Genomic DNA, 17,199 nt, shown 5'->3' with positions numbered 1-17,199 from the left:
TATATATATATATATAACTAATTATTTGAGAATATTTTTAATTATGATTTACTTTCACCCAAATTCTTAATAAGATGCATGACTTATATGGAGTGCCCATTGGACTTATTTCTTGATAATTGATATGTCTTAGAAGGTCCGTAACGGTACAGTAATAAATTAATATCTTAAATTTGCATAAAAACCTAACACACATACTCATGTAATTAAAAAGAACTAAGCAGAAGGAGACACCTCAATTTTTATGTGAAAAACCCAAGAAAGTGGAAAAATCTTGGGGGCTTAGCCCAGTTGAAATAATCCACTATAACTAATGAGTACACATACTCACTCTTCTCCTAAATTAGTAAATATGAAGTTATAAAGATGATCATTATAAATGTACAGTATTGGTTCCTCAATAATACCCCTAGATAGGCTATAATGAATGTAGTTCTCAACGATAGTAGGTAGCAAGAGCCGTAGTTGATTGCTATGAAAGTAATAGTCCATCATGACTGTTTTAGATGGTGGTCGTGGTGCTAACTTTTTGTATAGGCCATAGTTGAATGCTATGGTATTAGTTGACTGTGTGGGTCATATATGGTTGTTTCAGGTGCTTTGGTTGCCCACAAAATATGTAGTAGAAAACTTTAGGAGTTGTGAGCAACATAAGCAATAGTTGGCCACATTGACCGTAGCGATGAGTTATGATGCATTCATAGGCCACAAGGGCCGGAGTTGAGAGTCGCACGAGCGGTAAACCACGTAGGTTGCAGTTGGTCATGTAGATCATATTGATGTGTTGTGATGATGTTCAAAGGTCAAAGAGGTCAGAGTCGAGTGTTGCACGAGCGGTAAGCCACGTAGCCCGTAGTGTTGAGTAGTGATTACATCAATAGACCGTAGAGGCTGGAATAAAGAGCTTCATGAGTTGTGAATGTAGGTTGTAGTTGGTCATATGGTCCTTAGTGATGAGTAGCGATGATGTATGTTGACCGCCGAGACTGGAGTAAGGAGCTGAAGAAGGGAGCTTTAGACGTTTTGATAAAGTCTTCGTCTTTGGGGTACATTGTTACAACATCTTCAAGAAATGTTGTTGCACCATATGTGAGTGGTATTGTTACACAGTCAGTAAAGTCAGACGAAGTTGGTGATGGTGGCTATCGATGTTGGCTTGCAATGGTGGTTTGCGTTGGTAGGCTGGCTGCTGGAGGAGTTCATAGGATCTGCGGTGCAAAAAATGTTCTTGAACTTAAGCTCCTCTTTCAAGCTTTTCAGCCTTCTTCTAGCTCTTGGTCAAGATTCCCTTTCAAGAGGGGTGAGACTATTTATAGAGTTCATTTTGCAAATATTGAAAAATTTCTGACCACTCTGATCGATCTACTCAGAGAGTTTCTATTTATCAAACAACATTTGATGAACATTTAAGTGCTTTAATAATATCATAATCGAGTAGTTTTGGACTTGCTGAATTTGTCTTACCAAGTTGCTCCATTTGATTATAAGCATGCCAGATTTGGAATCTGTTTGACTTTCCAATTATGCTCGGAAAGTTCTTGAAAGTGGTTATTGATTTGGGCTTAATTTGGTTTGGATTTGACAAATTTTGGTACCATTGGGTTTGTCTCGTTAATCCAATCAGTTTAGTTGTAAGTTTGTTGAAATCAAAATTCTTGAAGACTTGATCTAACTTTGAACATTCATTATTCAAACAATTATGACATGATCCTTTTCATGCCGTAATATTCATGTCAGATGGCCGAAGTTTGTTGATGACATATCAATAATTAAATTTTATAAAAAAAATTTATAAAATAATGTGATTTAAAAAAAAAATTTATTTATACCTCGACAAATGTTACCCACTATATGAGTGTCACATCCAATACTACATGTCATATCAAATTAAGATGATAGGCAATCCTTATTATTATTTATAATAACTAGATCATATGAAAAATATTATCAACATAAAGACATAAAAAATATAATCGTTATCAATCATTTTAACATAAAATAAACATAACTATCAAAATCAATAATAAAAAACCATATGATAGTAATATCTTATTAAACTCTTAATTAGTCATTGTTTAGAAGCTTATTTTAATCTATACAAAGATTTTACTAATTTACAAACTATATTTTAGCATCCTTTTATCATAAAACCTTCAGTTTGATCCATATAAATAAAATTTTCATCTAAATCACTATTTAAAAACAGTCTTTACATTCATTTAGCGCATAACTAAATTATATGTTGAAGATAAATATAGAAGCAAACATATTGTATAAATTCTTATAATAGAAGAATTTATGCGTATATTTTTTGCTGCTAATCTTACTTTATATGTGTAGACTCAACTGATTTTAACTTTTTATTGAAAATCAATCTACATCATTTTTTTTTTACAACTATGAGGTAAATCACAAAATACCCAAGTCTTATTTAATAAGTTGAAATCTATTTCGTTATTGACTCTCTCTTTATAAAAGGAAGCGTCTACATAATTCATAATTTCATCAAATATGATAAAATTTAATATTTCATCAAATGCGATAGGATTATTTTTCTTATTTATAGAATTCGGCTCATTCTTCTCGAACCAGTTCTAGCTCCAACTCTTCCTCTGGTTCAATGTTTAGGTTCTTTTTAATGAAGGGGGTAGAGCTCTATTTATAGAGTGTGTGAGTGGCCACCTTGCATATAAAGAAGAATTTTTAACCACTCCATCGATGGCCAAATAGATTTTCATGAATGAACAATGTTTTATGGACATTTAAGTGTATTAATGATTTCAGAATTGAGTTATACTGAAATCGTTCGGTTTGTCTCTTTGAGATGCTCGATTTAACTATAAGTTTGTCAAATTTGTAATTCATCTTATTTTTCAATTAACATTTTAAATCTTTCAAAAGAAGTTTAATAACTAGATCCCGGTTTGGATCAATTTTGATATCATTGTATTCACCTCGTCAATTCGGTCAATTTGACAATAAGTTTGTTGGATGATTTTTAATTAGTGTTTGAAAGTTTATTGCAAAAAAACTACCTTAAGATTCGTACCATATGACAAAAAATTGTTGATGGTGTATCTATTGCCCATTAGTACTCAGGCAAGGCTGATTTTGTCATCAAAATAATATCAAAATAATGAAAATTGTTAAGAATTTGTGGGTCAGTAGCGGATGACAGACGGTTACGACGATGGCTGGCGTTGGATGACTGATTAGTGTGTTGGTTCAGGTACCTTTTGAGGTTTGTGTCACCTGAGGCTTTTGGTGTACATGTACCTTCTAACGCTTGTATCCTTAAAAAAATTTTGAGTGGAGACTTTATCAATCACTTAATCTCGTGAAGTCTTTATAATGAGGAATGTATCCATTACTAGCTTCCCATCAAGATTTGGCTCATGGTTCATCTTCCATGGGCATGCAAGGAGATCTTATCTGCTACTAATAAAGTTCAACCCTTTCTAGGCTTTTAGTCGAAGTGTTTGCTTTATGACTGTAGCATGTAACTGGATAAGTCAATGTGAATTCACTAAGCATTTCTGACCTAACTAAGGTTTTTAGTCGAAGCTTCCGCTTTACGGTTATAGCCTATTATAGAAGAGGTCGAATCGAGTCCTCCTATGATATATTAAGCCTACAATGAGGTATCAGAGATTAGGGCTGTCAATAGAGCTCGTTGTTCGTGAACAACTCGTTTTCGGCTCGTTCGCTAAAGTAACGAGCCGAACACGAACAAAGTTTTGTTCGTTCGTGTCCGACTCGTTTTGGCTCGAAATACTACTAATCAATTTTATATATATATACATATATATAAGTAGTATTTTAAAAAAATCTAATTCACTACAAGACTACAAAGATTTATAATCAATTAAAATATTGATTAAGAAAATAGAATAAAAATTATTAAATTAGATTCAAATGATGTTTTAATATAAATATTAAATTAAATTCAAATGATGTTTTTATATGAGTAATAATTTTTAAAATTTGTCTCAATCTTTAACATCTTATGACTACGTGATTAGGGTTGTCAAAACAACTCTTTGTTCGTGAACGGCTCGTATTCGGCTCGTTAAGCAAACGAGTCAAACACGAACACACATTTTGAGCTCAAAATATAAACGAGCCAAACACGAGCCAGGCTTAGCTCGTGTTCGGCTCGTTTACACCCCCATCAGAGATGTGTATTTCTCAAGACTACGACGTAAATCGAGATGAACCTTATTTTTTCTTGGAAATATTTTTATAATCATACTCAAGAATGATGTTTAGTAACTTGTTAATAGATATTTTTGAATTTATTATGCCCTGATTAAGGTATTATCCACACAAGCATGTAAATCAACCCATGTATTGAATCTTGAAGATATCATGTTCTTGACTAAGTCGAGAAAGAACTTTAATACGCTTATGAGGTACTGAGGAAGCACTCTTTGAGAGAAAGTTTACTACTCAATCTAGAAACGGTTGTTGAAAGCTTGTTTTGTGAATGAAATTAGGATGATTAGCATATCACAGTCATGCTTGGGACATTAATGCAAAAGATCTTTTGAGGCTGTAGTGAAATTTATCCCTAAACTGAGAAGTAGTTTTCATAAACTTTGTGTCTGAATAGGATGCTACAAAGACTATTTTATCATCATCTTGTCCGTGACGTTAACGTGACCGACCTTTCAAGTATGCAATGAAGATTGCCTTTTATATCAAAGAATGCAAAGAAGAAGCAACTCGACATCTCATATTTTTAGTTTATGCTAAACTAGTTTTTATTCTCATAAACGACACCCAACTGATGTGTGTCAGAAGGTCCATAGTGGTGGAGTAATAATTTATTATCTCAGTGTAGTACGGGAATCCAACACACACAAAGTTAAAAAAAGAGTAGTAGGGTGACACACCTCAACTTTTTTACTTGAAAAACTTAGAAAAGGGAAAATATCATGGGGCTTAGCCTATTGAAATAATTCACTATGTGATTGTGAGTACACAAACCCACTCTTCTCTTGAATTAGGAAATATTGAATTAAGAAATTGATTTGCAGCAGTATTTCAACAAACATTGATATAATGGATTTCAAAGGTCATAGTAGATCGTTATGGAGAAAGTAATCAGTCAAGAATGTTATTGACAATGGTTGTAGCGCCAGTAAATCGTAGACGAAAGCCATGATAATAGTTGGTCACACAAACCGTAGATGGTTACTTCAGGATCGTTAGTTGACCTCGGAGGCCTTAATATGGAGCTGTAAGACCTGTGAGCCACATATGTCATAGTTGGTCATATAGGACGTGATGTTGAGTTGTGATAATGTTTATCGACCATAGAGTCTAGAGTTGAGAGCCGCATGATTTTTGGACCACATAGGACATAATGATAAGTCGCAATAATGTATGAAGGCCAAAGAGACAGGAGTTTGCAGCTACATGAGTTGTGTACCATATAAGTTATAGTTGGTTACATAAGTCATAGTGGTGAGCTACGATGACATTTGTAGGTTACAAAGATCAGAGTTGGGAGTTGTATGAGCTGTGGAACATATAGGTCATAGTGGTGAGGTGTGATAATGTGCATAGGTCCTAGAGGTCAAAGTTGGGAGCTACATGAGTTTTGAACCACATTGGTCGTAGTTGCGAGGTGATTATAGTAGCATCAATTGGACGACCTTGCCAAAGTCATTTTAAGCACATCAGTGGTAAGTCATAGTTTATGTTGGACAAACACTCCTAATTATGGAGTCCTGCAGTATCAGACATGTATTAAACGTGGACATGGCTCCATAATTTATATTTTATTTTTTTCTGTTTTGGCTTAAGAGGTCTTAAAATTGTTTATTCATACAATGTAGTTTGTATTGTTATTTGTTTGATTTTTCTTTTCTTTTGGTTTATCCACAATAAGTTGGTTTTTGTATTTCTAGTTCATTTCTCTTTGTTATTACTTAATAAATATTAGGCTTTGAGCTAGGAAAATATTTTGAAGGTCGAGGATATGTTACATTTAAATGCAACTATTGTGGTATGACTTATAAAGGATCATGTTCAAGATAAGAGGTGTAAAAGTAACACACCACTGCATTGCTTCCCTCATTCTTTAAATCCATGATAAATTTTATATTTTTATTTTCTTGTTTACTTTTATTTCATTAAGTTAGAAGCACATAAATTAATTAATTCTTTATTTTTTGCATCCTTGAAAGATATTCCAGTAAGGAATGGCTCGAGGAGAATCCTCAATGAATTTCCCCTCAAAGAGATTTAGAAATTTTAATATGAGAAAAGTTTGTTTGAAGCACTATTTTCCAAATGATGAATAGAGAAGATAGATAAATGTGGAGTTAGCTAAGACTTTTGGATATTTATACAAATTTGGAGATCAAGAGTCTTTACGTGATAGGTGGGAGATGGATCCAAAGATGTGCTGGTTGATTCAAGGAGCATCAACGCTTTTACTTCAAACTATTGCTATAAAGCTTCTTGGACAAGTTTCCTCCTCTTTGTATTCTGAGAGCTATTGAAGCACTTTTTGATTCATACAATCAATGAAGAGGAACAAAATAAATTCACAATGAGCTTAATATTTAGTTTATGTGCATAATAACCTTCGTTTTTTATCAAGAAAAGCTCCAAATTACATGGAAGGTGACAACAAGATGTGGGATGTTGCAGAAGATGGGTTTAAGACCCTCAATGATATGTGAATTTTGGAGATCTCAAACATTTCTCTTTATGAGCGGATTTGGAATCTATGATATTTAATGATGATGTAGATGTGAACTATGAAGTAGAAGTATGTGTCAAAAATGTCAATCATCATTTTATTTCTTTTAATGAATTAATGTAGTTCAGTTTTGATGTAATACAAGATAATAAATTTTAATATGCTTGCATTTTGTATGTCGTAAATTGAAGATATATCTATGAACATCTTAGTTTTTGAAAGTTAAAGTTATTAACTCTTCTCTTTTATTTATTTAGTATATACATATATTTTAATGATTTATATTATAAAGGCTTGTTCGATGTCTCGTGTTCGTGTCATGCCATGCTGTGTTTGTGCAACATAGGCCATAGTGAGCGTGTTGTTAAGAAAGAACTTCAGAAGTTTATTGTGCGGAGTCACACCATACTCGGTGTGCGTTGTTATATCATCTTCGGAGAGCATCGTTGTTACACCATGATCAAGATATGTAGTTACATAGTGAAGTTATTTACTCTGCGCGACATTTCTTTACTCTAGATCCTACAACCTGTCTTCTCAAGAGGATTTATTGCAACGAGTAGGGGCGACCGACAATGACCTACAAGCAGTGGTCAATGGTGGTCAGCGGTTGTGGGAGCGGGGAAGCGTTTGCCTGGTTTCCAATTCAAAATGACATTGAAGTTTCACTTCTGCTTCTTGGACGTGCTCCAAGCCCTGTTCTTTGGTCCCCCTTTCGTTAAGGAAGCAAGACTTTATTAATAGAGTCTGAGAGTGACCTTCCTGCAAATAAGAAAATATTTTTGACCTCTTCATCAGACAACCCGGCGAGGTTCCAACATTCAGACGATATTCTATAGACATTTAACTGACTTAACAAAGTAAAAAATTAGTGATCTTGAGCTCTTTGGATTCATCTCATCCAGACACTCAATCTGACAATGAGCTTCTTAGATTTGAAATCACATGAACTTCCAATTAATCATCCAAGGTTTTCAAAAGTGGCTTAATGACTTTACATAGGCTTGATTTGATTCAGGTTAGACCAATTTTAATATCATTGTCTTCATATCATCGAGCTGGAATCAAAATTTTGAATGAATTTTAATTAGAATGTAAATACATTTTTAAATTATTTCGTGTTTTATGCCATATGATGTACATTTACCTTCAACATAATACTCGAATCTGTAACATATTAATTTCAAATAAAACGAATAGCCTTAAAATTCCCGCTCCGAATGCTCGTTTCACTCAAAAGACAAAATACTATAAAAGAATGTCTAAACCGTCATTTCATCACGTTTTACCGACACAGACTTTTAAATCTCGAGGCTGTGGCATGATTAAATAAACTAATCGTAGAATAAGCCAGCTGTCTTCTTCCCACTTGTCAAAAACAGCCAAAACCGCACTTTCACGTGGGCCGTGCCCACCAGTACTCCTTGACAACTACACTAATCTTCTCCCGCTGTGGCGTGACTGTAAGCCCATCACCATCGTCCATCTCCACATACATCTCATCACCGCCGTCCATCCTCATAACGGTCGGCATAAGAAAAAAAAACCGAATCCTTGTGGGATTGTGGACGAATAATGCTGCGCATCTCAAAAAGGGATAATTACATTCAGATGAATTTAAATATTGTTATTTACAGATCAATTACTGAGGTTATTTTTCTTAAACTATCATTTAGGGTAAAAAAGAAAAATTCTCATAGGAGGCAGTTGCCACTAAAGTTGATTCCTAACGCAGTTTGAGTTCATATTCTAATAATGGGACACCACGTGTTAAGTGGGCCCCATCGTAATATACTAATTTTGGTAAGCCTTAAAAACGGTGGAGTTCATTTAACACATGGAGTCCCATCATTTGACTCTGAATACATTAAGAGTCATGATGTAATATTTTTTCCATTGTTAAACCCATTGTGCTAGCTAACACTATTAACCATCATTGGCTTGTTGTCAGTAACCATTATTAGAGTTATAATATCAAAATAAAATTTAAAAAAAAGAAAAATATTTCAAATAATCTATACAAAAAAGAGGTTAACTTTAAATTACTTTGTATGCAATAAAGGTGAGCCGGATTCTTCCTCCATTGGGCCACAAAATTAAATATTTTACTGGAAAATATATTTTAATTTTTTTTATCTATATATAAATATATGATACATAAAGAAATATTAAAGTTTAGTGGGAGCACGTGCCCTCTCATGCTCTTCACTAAAAATCTGCCCCCATCTCTAATGGACGATGCGATAATTTCTTAATATATACAATATATACATATTTAAATATTGAATAATCTAAACTTAAATTTTTATTTCTATAAAATTTTACTTGTGTATAAATATATATATTTCAATTATTAAAAAATTATAATAATGATACTTTTGATCTAATATGAAAGATTTAAATGTTATAAATGTAATAATTAAAGTTTAAATTCATATCATTATTATTATTTTCACCAAATTGTGTGCTGCTTTAATATTTTTACATATGTGATAATTGAAAAGAAATTTTATCTATTGCCTAGCTCTGTTTGTTCCGAAAAATTCACTTTAATGATATTTTGATTTACTGTATATCATAACAAAGTTAATATTGTTACATACATGTTTCTTCTCTTATCTCACACATAAACTTTCAATACAAATATATAATTAGATGATTTAAAAGTAAATATATTAAAATTAATAGATATCTAAAAATAACTATTAGATATTCACGAATATAGTAGTATAATTGAATTAATAATCCACAAATTAAGCTATAACTCATTCAGATTTTTTTTTAATATCTTATAATGATATCTGCATTAAAATTATTATTTTTAATAAGAGATATGTTCATGTATTTTTTTTATTTTAATTTGCTAAAAAGGCGAAATCATCTTTGTGGCCACAATAAATCCACTTGTCAATCCACCATTCGCTGACAATCCCCTCTGCCCTCTCTCCAGAGGATAACCTCCCCCCACTCCCTTATCATCCCTGTGCACAGAACAACTCCATACTCCATCTTCTCAGCATCTACAACAAGAAGGCAAAGTAGAGAGAGAGAGAGAGAGAGAGAGAGATGGGATTCGCAGGTGCAGAAAGCCCCGGAACCTTTTGGAGTCTTCGTGCTCGCTCTTGCGACGCCTGCAAAGGCGCAACCGTGGCCTCAGCAATCCTTTTCTGCCGCGCGGACGCTGCCTTCCTATGCGGCACGTGCGATGCGCGAGTGCACAGCGCAAACAAGCTCGCCTCCCGCCACGAGCGAGTCTCCCTCTGCGCGGTATGCGAGCAAGCTCCGGCCGCCGTCACCTGCAAGGCCGATGCCGCCGCCCTCTGTTCCTCCTGCGACGCCGACATCCACTCAGCAAACCCCCTTGCCAGTCGCCACCACCGCATACCCATAGTCCCCTTCTTCGATTCACCTTCTGCTAACAGCTCCGCCGCCGGTGACGGCGATCCCGATCCCGAATCTTTCTTTTCTGGCGATGCCGAAGCCGAGGCGTCATGGGTCCTTCAAGATCCGCCGAAGGAAGCGCAGCTCGAGATGCCCAAATCTGCCAACTGTTTCTTCTCCGAACTGAATCCATTTCTTGATCTGGAGTACGCGTCGTCGGTGGACGCCGGGATGTATCAATCGGACAGCGTAGTGCCCGCCGGAGCGGGAATTCCTGCGAGTTTCATGCTCGATTTTGCTAAATCGAAGCCTGCTTACAGCGGCTACAACATCAGTCCCAGCGTAAGCTTTTATCGAGATTGCAGGATTAATTTTATCTGCTCTGTTTTAGGGAACTGTTCTGATTTTGGTAGATAATTATTGCAGATGTCTTCATCGGAATTCGGGGTGGTGCCGGACGGCGAGGGGTGTGCGATGGCGGACGTGTCGACCTGCGGCGGAGGGAGGTCATCATCTGTAACGGCGGTTTCGATGATGGATCGGGAGGCGAGGGTGATGAGGTACAGAGAGAAAAGGAAGAACAGGAGGTTTGAGAAGACGATACGGTACGCGTCGAGGAAGGCGTATGCGGAGACGAGGCCGAGGATTAAGGGGAGGTTTGCGAAGCGGACGGAGATGGAAGCGGAGTTTGACCGGATCTACTTGTCGGCGGCGGCCGCTACGGCGGCGTTCATGGCGGCGGATCCTGGATTCGGCGTGGTTCCCTCATTCTGAGATCTTCTTTGATCTCTGTTTGGTCTGTGATGTAACCCTTTTGTTTTGGATTTTAGGCGCACTTGAAATTGTGACGAGGAGGAGCGCCGTTAGCGGTGAACTCCATTATTTATCTGTAAATTGCTCTTTCGACCCTTTCTGCTTTCCAATTCTGAATCTCGATCGCCAACGTTGGCGACTGACCTGTCGCTAATTCAGGAAGTGTCCGTGCGACGATGAAGGGGAAACGGGAATCGGATTGAGAGTGGAAGGGTTCTTTTTTGTGTGATAATTGACTTTTTTCTGCCAAATAAATTTTATTACTTGCGAAAAGTTGAGTAGTGTTTGACTTGGGCTTAGATTTAAGTTGAATATCTTATAAATTCCTATAATTATGAATTTATCAAATTTTCGTAAACAATAAATCGGTTTCATTTAGTAAATCTAAATTTTTATCGTAAAAGAGAATGCCGAAAAAATTTTGTTCAACAAAGTGTTAGATTTTGTTTTATTTTTTTTTATGATTAATTGGATTTAAATTACATTCATCGCTTCATGCAAAGTATTGTTCTAATTCTCAAACTCTTTCTAGTTCTTCCTCTACTTCTAGTTCTTCTATTTGGAAGGAGACGCCTAAGGTTGCTCCCCAAGTAGAAGATTTTTTGTTTTTGGAGGTTGGTAAAGGGGATGTTGATTTTTGGTATGAGGATTGGCTTTGGAATGGTACTCTTGGGGGCTTCTACGGGGGACCTCAAGATATTAATATTAAGGTTAAGGATTTTTTGGGTGATAACAATTGGAATTTACTGAAGTTGTTTAATATGATACACTATAATGATGCTTCTTTTAATTTCTCATATACTCATTAGTGCTGATATGAAAGACATTCCTAAGGTTAAATGTAAGATTGGTGATTCTATTACCAAAACTTTTGCTAGAATGGAGAAAAATTTTCAAGACTTCGATCTTTCCTGGAATAAATGGGTGAAGCCCTCTATATCCTTTTTTATTTGGAGGGTCTTTCATGAGATTCTCCCTCTTGATAATATACTCAAATTTAAGGGCTTACGATTGACCTCTAAGTGTTATCTTTGCAATAATGATGAGAAAACTCTCACGCATCTTTTTATTTTCTGTAGTTTTGCTAATAAATTTTGAAAAAGTATTTTTGAACTCAGTGATAGAATGAATGTTTATAATGGTTATAATGTCATTTCTGAAATATTTATGGATTGGAAAAGTAAAGGGCATGATTTCTTAATTAACCATTCCTTCTATGTTGTTTTGGTTTATTTGGGTTTCTAGGAACTCTGTTAAGCATAATGGTGAGGTTTTTACATTCATGAAGACTTTTGCGATGATCTGTTCCTATATTTATAAAAGTATTTCTATGAATAATTTAAAAGAGAATACTAATAGATATATGATTTCTGTAGCTATTAATCTTTCTATTTTTTTTAATAATGTTGATAGTTTTTATTGCAATGAAAGGTGGATCAAACCTTTTGTTTTTTTCCTTAAAATTAACTCTGATGGCAGTTGGAAAATGAACTGTGCGGGAGTCGGTGGAGTTTGTAGGGATTGGAATGGTGCTGTTTTATATTGGTTTGCTGCCCTTGCTTTACCTGTTTCTTCAATTGTGGCTGAGGCTGATGCTATTGTTTTTTCATTGATGCTTGCGAGAAATATGAGATGAAATAATATTATTTTGGAAATGGATTCTATTACTCTTTGGAAAGTTTACAGATCTTATATGGTGTGTCATTGGAGTATTAACTTGCAGGTTAAGAAGATCAAATCAATGGCTAAAGTTCTTAATATTTATTGTTCTCATACTAAGAGAGATGGAAATGCTGCTAAGCGAGGATCGTTTCTGAGTGCTCCCTTTATTTCTAATATTTTACCTGATGATCTTAATCGTTTAGTAATGTTGGATGTCTAGTTTAGGATATGTTTGGTGGGTGTGTTGAGTTGTATTTTTTTTAATGTTTTTAATCTTTTGGAAAGAAGACTCTTTTTCTTTTTCTTTTGGGTTTTTAGTGTGTGTGTGTGGAACCTCTTTCTCGGTTTTGTATTTTTTTTTTAGGAAATAAAATGAGAACCTGTGCTCTTTATTAACAAATAAAAAAAGTAAATTCATCGCTAAATCTTTTTAATATTATGCTACCAAACATCGTCTTAAAGAACAAACGCAATCTCAAAAACAATAAACTTAGGGGTGTTTGGCAACTAAGATTTATTTTTGGCTTTATGAAATAATGGTCGAGCTTCATAAACTTATAAATTTTCACCTCTAAGGTCTCGAATTTTAAGTTCAATTCAATTTAAATTTGGATTTACTAAAACAAGAAGAGGATGAATTTAGATTTACTAAATCCAACTAATTTAAATCTCGCTGGCAGCCAAACACCCCCATTATTCCCTCTCAATTCTTACAACTAATAATATTATATAAGTAACTTTTTTTTTGTCTCATATGTCATATAAGTATTCATAAAATAATAATTAAAGCAATTTTATAAAAGTAAAAAATAAAAATCATTTTTGGAGGTTTGCGACATTGACCATGAGAAAAGTCTTATCCCCTCGTTTATCTAATTTGCTTCCACATCAAACTCTTTATTATAGTATATATCAATTGAAAGTCAAATGAATAGGACTCTTCATTGCTTTCAACTAGTTCAAGCAAAAGGTTTTAATAGTTTTGATTGTGTCATAGGAGTAGGAATTTTTCGTTAGATGATGGTTATCACTTATCGGTTTATAATTTTATTATTATTAAGAATTGTAGTTGGAGTTTGTGGTAATCATTAGTTTATGTTATGGTAGAGGACATTTTAGTTTTTTTTTTTTTTTTTTTTGTTCCTAGGTAAAGAAGAGCCTGCGGTGGAAAATTATACCCTCAACCTCAATGTTTCGGATACGTGCGCTCAGAAAGAATTTATTGAGCATCGTTTACATTTCATCATGTTCGGAGTCTAGCTTGACTTCACGGCTGAATATGTTGCAGGCAGCGGTTTTTTGAGGCATTTTCGAGCGATAATGTAAAAATCAAATCAAATTAGACATTTGTATTGGTGGAAACATAAACAAGTTGTTAACTTGATTTATGCTAAATTTTTAAGAATATGTGGGTGACGCCTAAATCTTTTTTATGCAAAAACAAAAAAAAGAGAAAATAAAAGAAAACAAGTTTATTAATATATGAGAAGAAAGGATAACAATCAGATGAAATATGATTCTTATTATTTCCTTAAGCATTACATAGATTTGGATTATATAAACCTTTAAAAGGTCAAACAAGTAAATACAAGTAAAGGGTAGACAGATAAAATAGCTACAAGTATAATATATATATACTAATATGTATCATGTTAAATGCAAATGAGTTGAAGGCTGAGGGTCTGTTTGGGGCAGCTGTAGCTTATTGAATAGTCTGCTGATAAGTTGATTAAAAATAATCTTCTGATAAGCTAGGTGCGAAGACTATTACAATCTTTTATTTTTTTTTTTGGAAAAACCATACTGCAGCCAGAAAGTGGCCAAGATGCGCAGTGAAAATGTTGTTTTCAGCATTTTGAAAACGCATTAGCAGTGTTTCCGTTTTAATTTTCTCTTTTTTTATTTTAAAAAGGAGTCGTCAGCTTGTCGATCGTCGTATACTTCCTCATTCGAATAAATCTCCATCTCGAAACATATAAATGATTCGAACAGGAGAGGAATTGAATAAGAAGGGACATACGACAAAGAGACAAACAAGAGAAAAAGTAAAATGTGGAGAGTCTACGTGCGATAAACCTCGCAAGGATATTTTAAGAATGTCCGCCCAAACAAGATCAGGCGGATGCAACTTAAACCAATATCCGCGAAAGAAGTATCTACATAGACTACCTATAACCAGAGAGTCAGGTGTATGTATCTGTTATGAGGTCAAGAGCACTCCCAGAGGAACGTGTTCCTACTGGTTAATTACATGTTGGGGGATACCCAAGAATACTCTCGATAAAAGGAGTTTCACTTCATATTATCATAAACCTGGGGTATAGGCAACCAAAGGAAGGTTATTCCATGTGGGAACAGTCCCAATGCTTCAAAGCTCACGCTAAACAATTGGGCAGAGAATGAGTCTCTGACATCCCAGAATGGATAGCGGCTTATCAGCACATGGAGCTCACGAAATAACCTAAATCATCTTAACGGGGATCTCCCAATACGTCAAAGCACATCCGGGCCAAAGGGCAGAGGACAGATCGTCGTATCCCAAATGGGTGGCAGCTCATCGGCATCGGGTCGTCAAGGTGATATCAACGAGGTCAAGGAGCGACAGGGCTCAAAGGGTCTCAACAAAAAGGAAAGTAGCGTGATCCTAAAAGGTAGAGGTAACTGGGTCGGGGTACCACGGACCCGTCATACACAGCTACTAGGACCCTAAGTCTACCTGGTCGTGAAGGTAGTCGACCCAACACGTCCTAAAATCCCCGGTCAGCAATCCTTGAATTGCATCATCCACGGAAACCTCGGTAGCCCTAAGGTCAAAGGAAAGAAACTCTATCATATGACTACAAGCTGGAGCTCCAAGAGGTGGGACTTATACTTGCTGAAATAGCAATGATGCCTCGAGAAAGAAAGAGAAAGTGGAGGTTCAGCTACAAAGCTGGAAACGCTCCAAACAAAAGGACTTACACCCCGTCTGGGTCGAGGAGTCTTCTAACACCCTAGGCGCACTAGATAACCACCTATATGAAGGTATGTTGGGCCAGTCAGGTTGGAAAAGTACGAGGACTCCTCCTCGGGACATGCAAACATGAATGCAGTTATCTAAAATGATCCTAATTTTTAAATCTTGAATATTTAATCTTAAATTTTAATTATCTTGAATATTTTATTTAGGATTTTGTAAAAAATTACGGTTTTAGGGTCCTTAATGAACCTATGTTGTATCGTGAAATCCCAGATAAAACATAGAAAGAAAACAAGAAAAACACATGCAAGTGCAGACATTCAACATGATGCAAAAATAAAGCAAAGCAAGTCAAACCAAAATAATAAACAGGAGGGCGGCCGGACTCCGCATATACATGCCCGGTCCTAATTCTATACATCAATATCAAATGCAGAATTAAGATACGGGGCACGAGCATATGCTCCTGGTCCCCTCCATGTGGTTCTCGTGCTAACGACTCGGAACCCGTGCCCGTATCTTATTTCCGCTACAGGACTCTTCTAGACTCTAAAAAAAATACATAGAGAAAAGAAAAGAAGACTCAATCCTGCATGGAAACAAGTGTCAGCGAGAAAATCACATGCACATAACGTATCGTGAGTCATGTCTTAAAAGTGGGGGGGAGCTAATAGCACCTGCAAGCAAAATGACCAGAAATCATTACTTGATCCCCCATAGCGGTACCTATGTGTGTATAAAAATAGACATGCCTCTCTGCAGAAGAACGCCCTAACACACTACCACACATATGCAACATGCAGACACACCACAAGCATAATGCAAAAGAAAGATACCTGACTAGGGCAACCAATCCAACAGAGAACAATAGCCAGACATCAAAAGGACTATCTAGCACCCTAAATCCTAGCCTAACATACCATCTAACGAAAAAGTGCATCAACCTAGTATCTAAGTGGGGGGTAAGTCTAGGTATAATATGACTTTGACGGGGTCGTCATATCGGCCCCATCGGCCCCATCCTAAAGATCCAAAGGATCTAAAGGGTGTCACGAAGAATGGTGACACGAGTTAGATCTATTAGATATTTAGCGTAGTCATACTCGTGTCAATCCCGATGACATAACTCGCATTGATCACTGGGATCAACCCAACAAACAATGCTCGTTAAGGCATCGCGACCAACACAGGGTCACTCTACTAACGAACCTGACTCGCTATCCATGCAAATATGCAAATGCAAATGCTAATGCAGGAAAATCAGAATATATAAGTAGTGACAAAGAGCATGCCATGAAGGCAGTGACTCGTGTGAATGGGCATGTTGTAGTGGCAGGGGCCCGAAAAGAGGGTTTGCCGATAAGATAGTGACCCAAACGTGGGAATGTCGTGGCGGTAGTGACCCGAAAAGAGGGTATACCGGTAAGGCAGTGACCCAAAGGTAGGCATGCTGTAGTGGCAAGAGCCCGAAAAGAGGATATACCGGTAAGGCAGTGACCCAGAGGTAGGCATGCCATAGCGGCAGGGGGGCCAAAAACGGGGGAGGCGGTTATGTCGGTAGGGCATTGACCCGAATGAATACAACTCAAGTAGATGATATCAAACATGCAAACAAACATGTATATGCACATACACAACATGCAAAGGACCAAGTGGTAGGTCGATCAGG

General features: G+C 36.1%; 1 protein-coding gene across 1 annotated transcript; it reads left to right on the top strand.

The window, feature by feature from the left end:
• The first annotated feature begins 9,673 nt into the window (after positions 1 to 9,673).
• Positions 9,674 to 11,183, top strand: LOC110023574 (zinc finger protein CONSTANS-LIKE 3-like). The gene is made up of 2 exons (XM_020723061.1): positions 9,674 to 10,438; positions 10,523 to 11,183. The coding sequence occupies exons 1-2, from the start codon at positions 9,782 to 9,784 to the stop codon at positions 10,868 to 10,870; spliced, it is 1,005 nt and encodes a 334-aa protein (XP_020578720.1). The 5' UTR covers positions 9,674 to 9,781; the 3' UTR covers positions 10,871 to 11,183.
• Positions 11,184 to 17,199: the final 6,016 nt, after the last annotated feature.

This window comes from Phalaenopsis equestris, unplaced genomic scaffold (assembly GCF_001263595.1).
Source record: "Phalaenopsis equestris unplaced genomic scaffold, ASM126359v1 Scaffold000224, whole genome shotgun sequence".
Taxonomy (NCBI): domain Eukaryota; kingdom Viridiplantae; phylum Streptophyta; class Magnoliopsida; order Asparagales; family Orchidaceae; genus Phalaenopsis; species Phalaenopsis equestris.
Note: the sequence above shows the minus strand (reverse complement) of the source record. Positions and strands in the feature narration are given on the sequence as shown.

Excerpts from the sequence above, each read along its gene's own strand:
- LOC110023574 (XM_020723061.1), top strand. The coding sequence starts at position 9,782 with ATGGGATTCGCAGGTGCAGAAAGCCCCGGAACCTTTTGGAGTCTTCGT. Across the intron at positions 10,439-10,522 it reads GCTACAACATCAGTCCCAGC|ATGTCTTCATCGGAATTCGG; the intron begins GTAAGCTTTTAT and ends TAATTATTGCAG.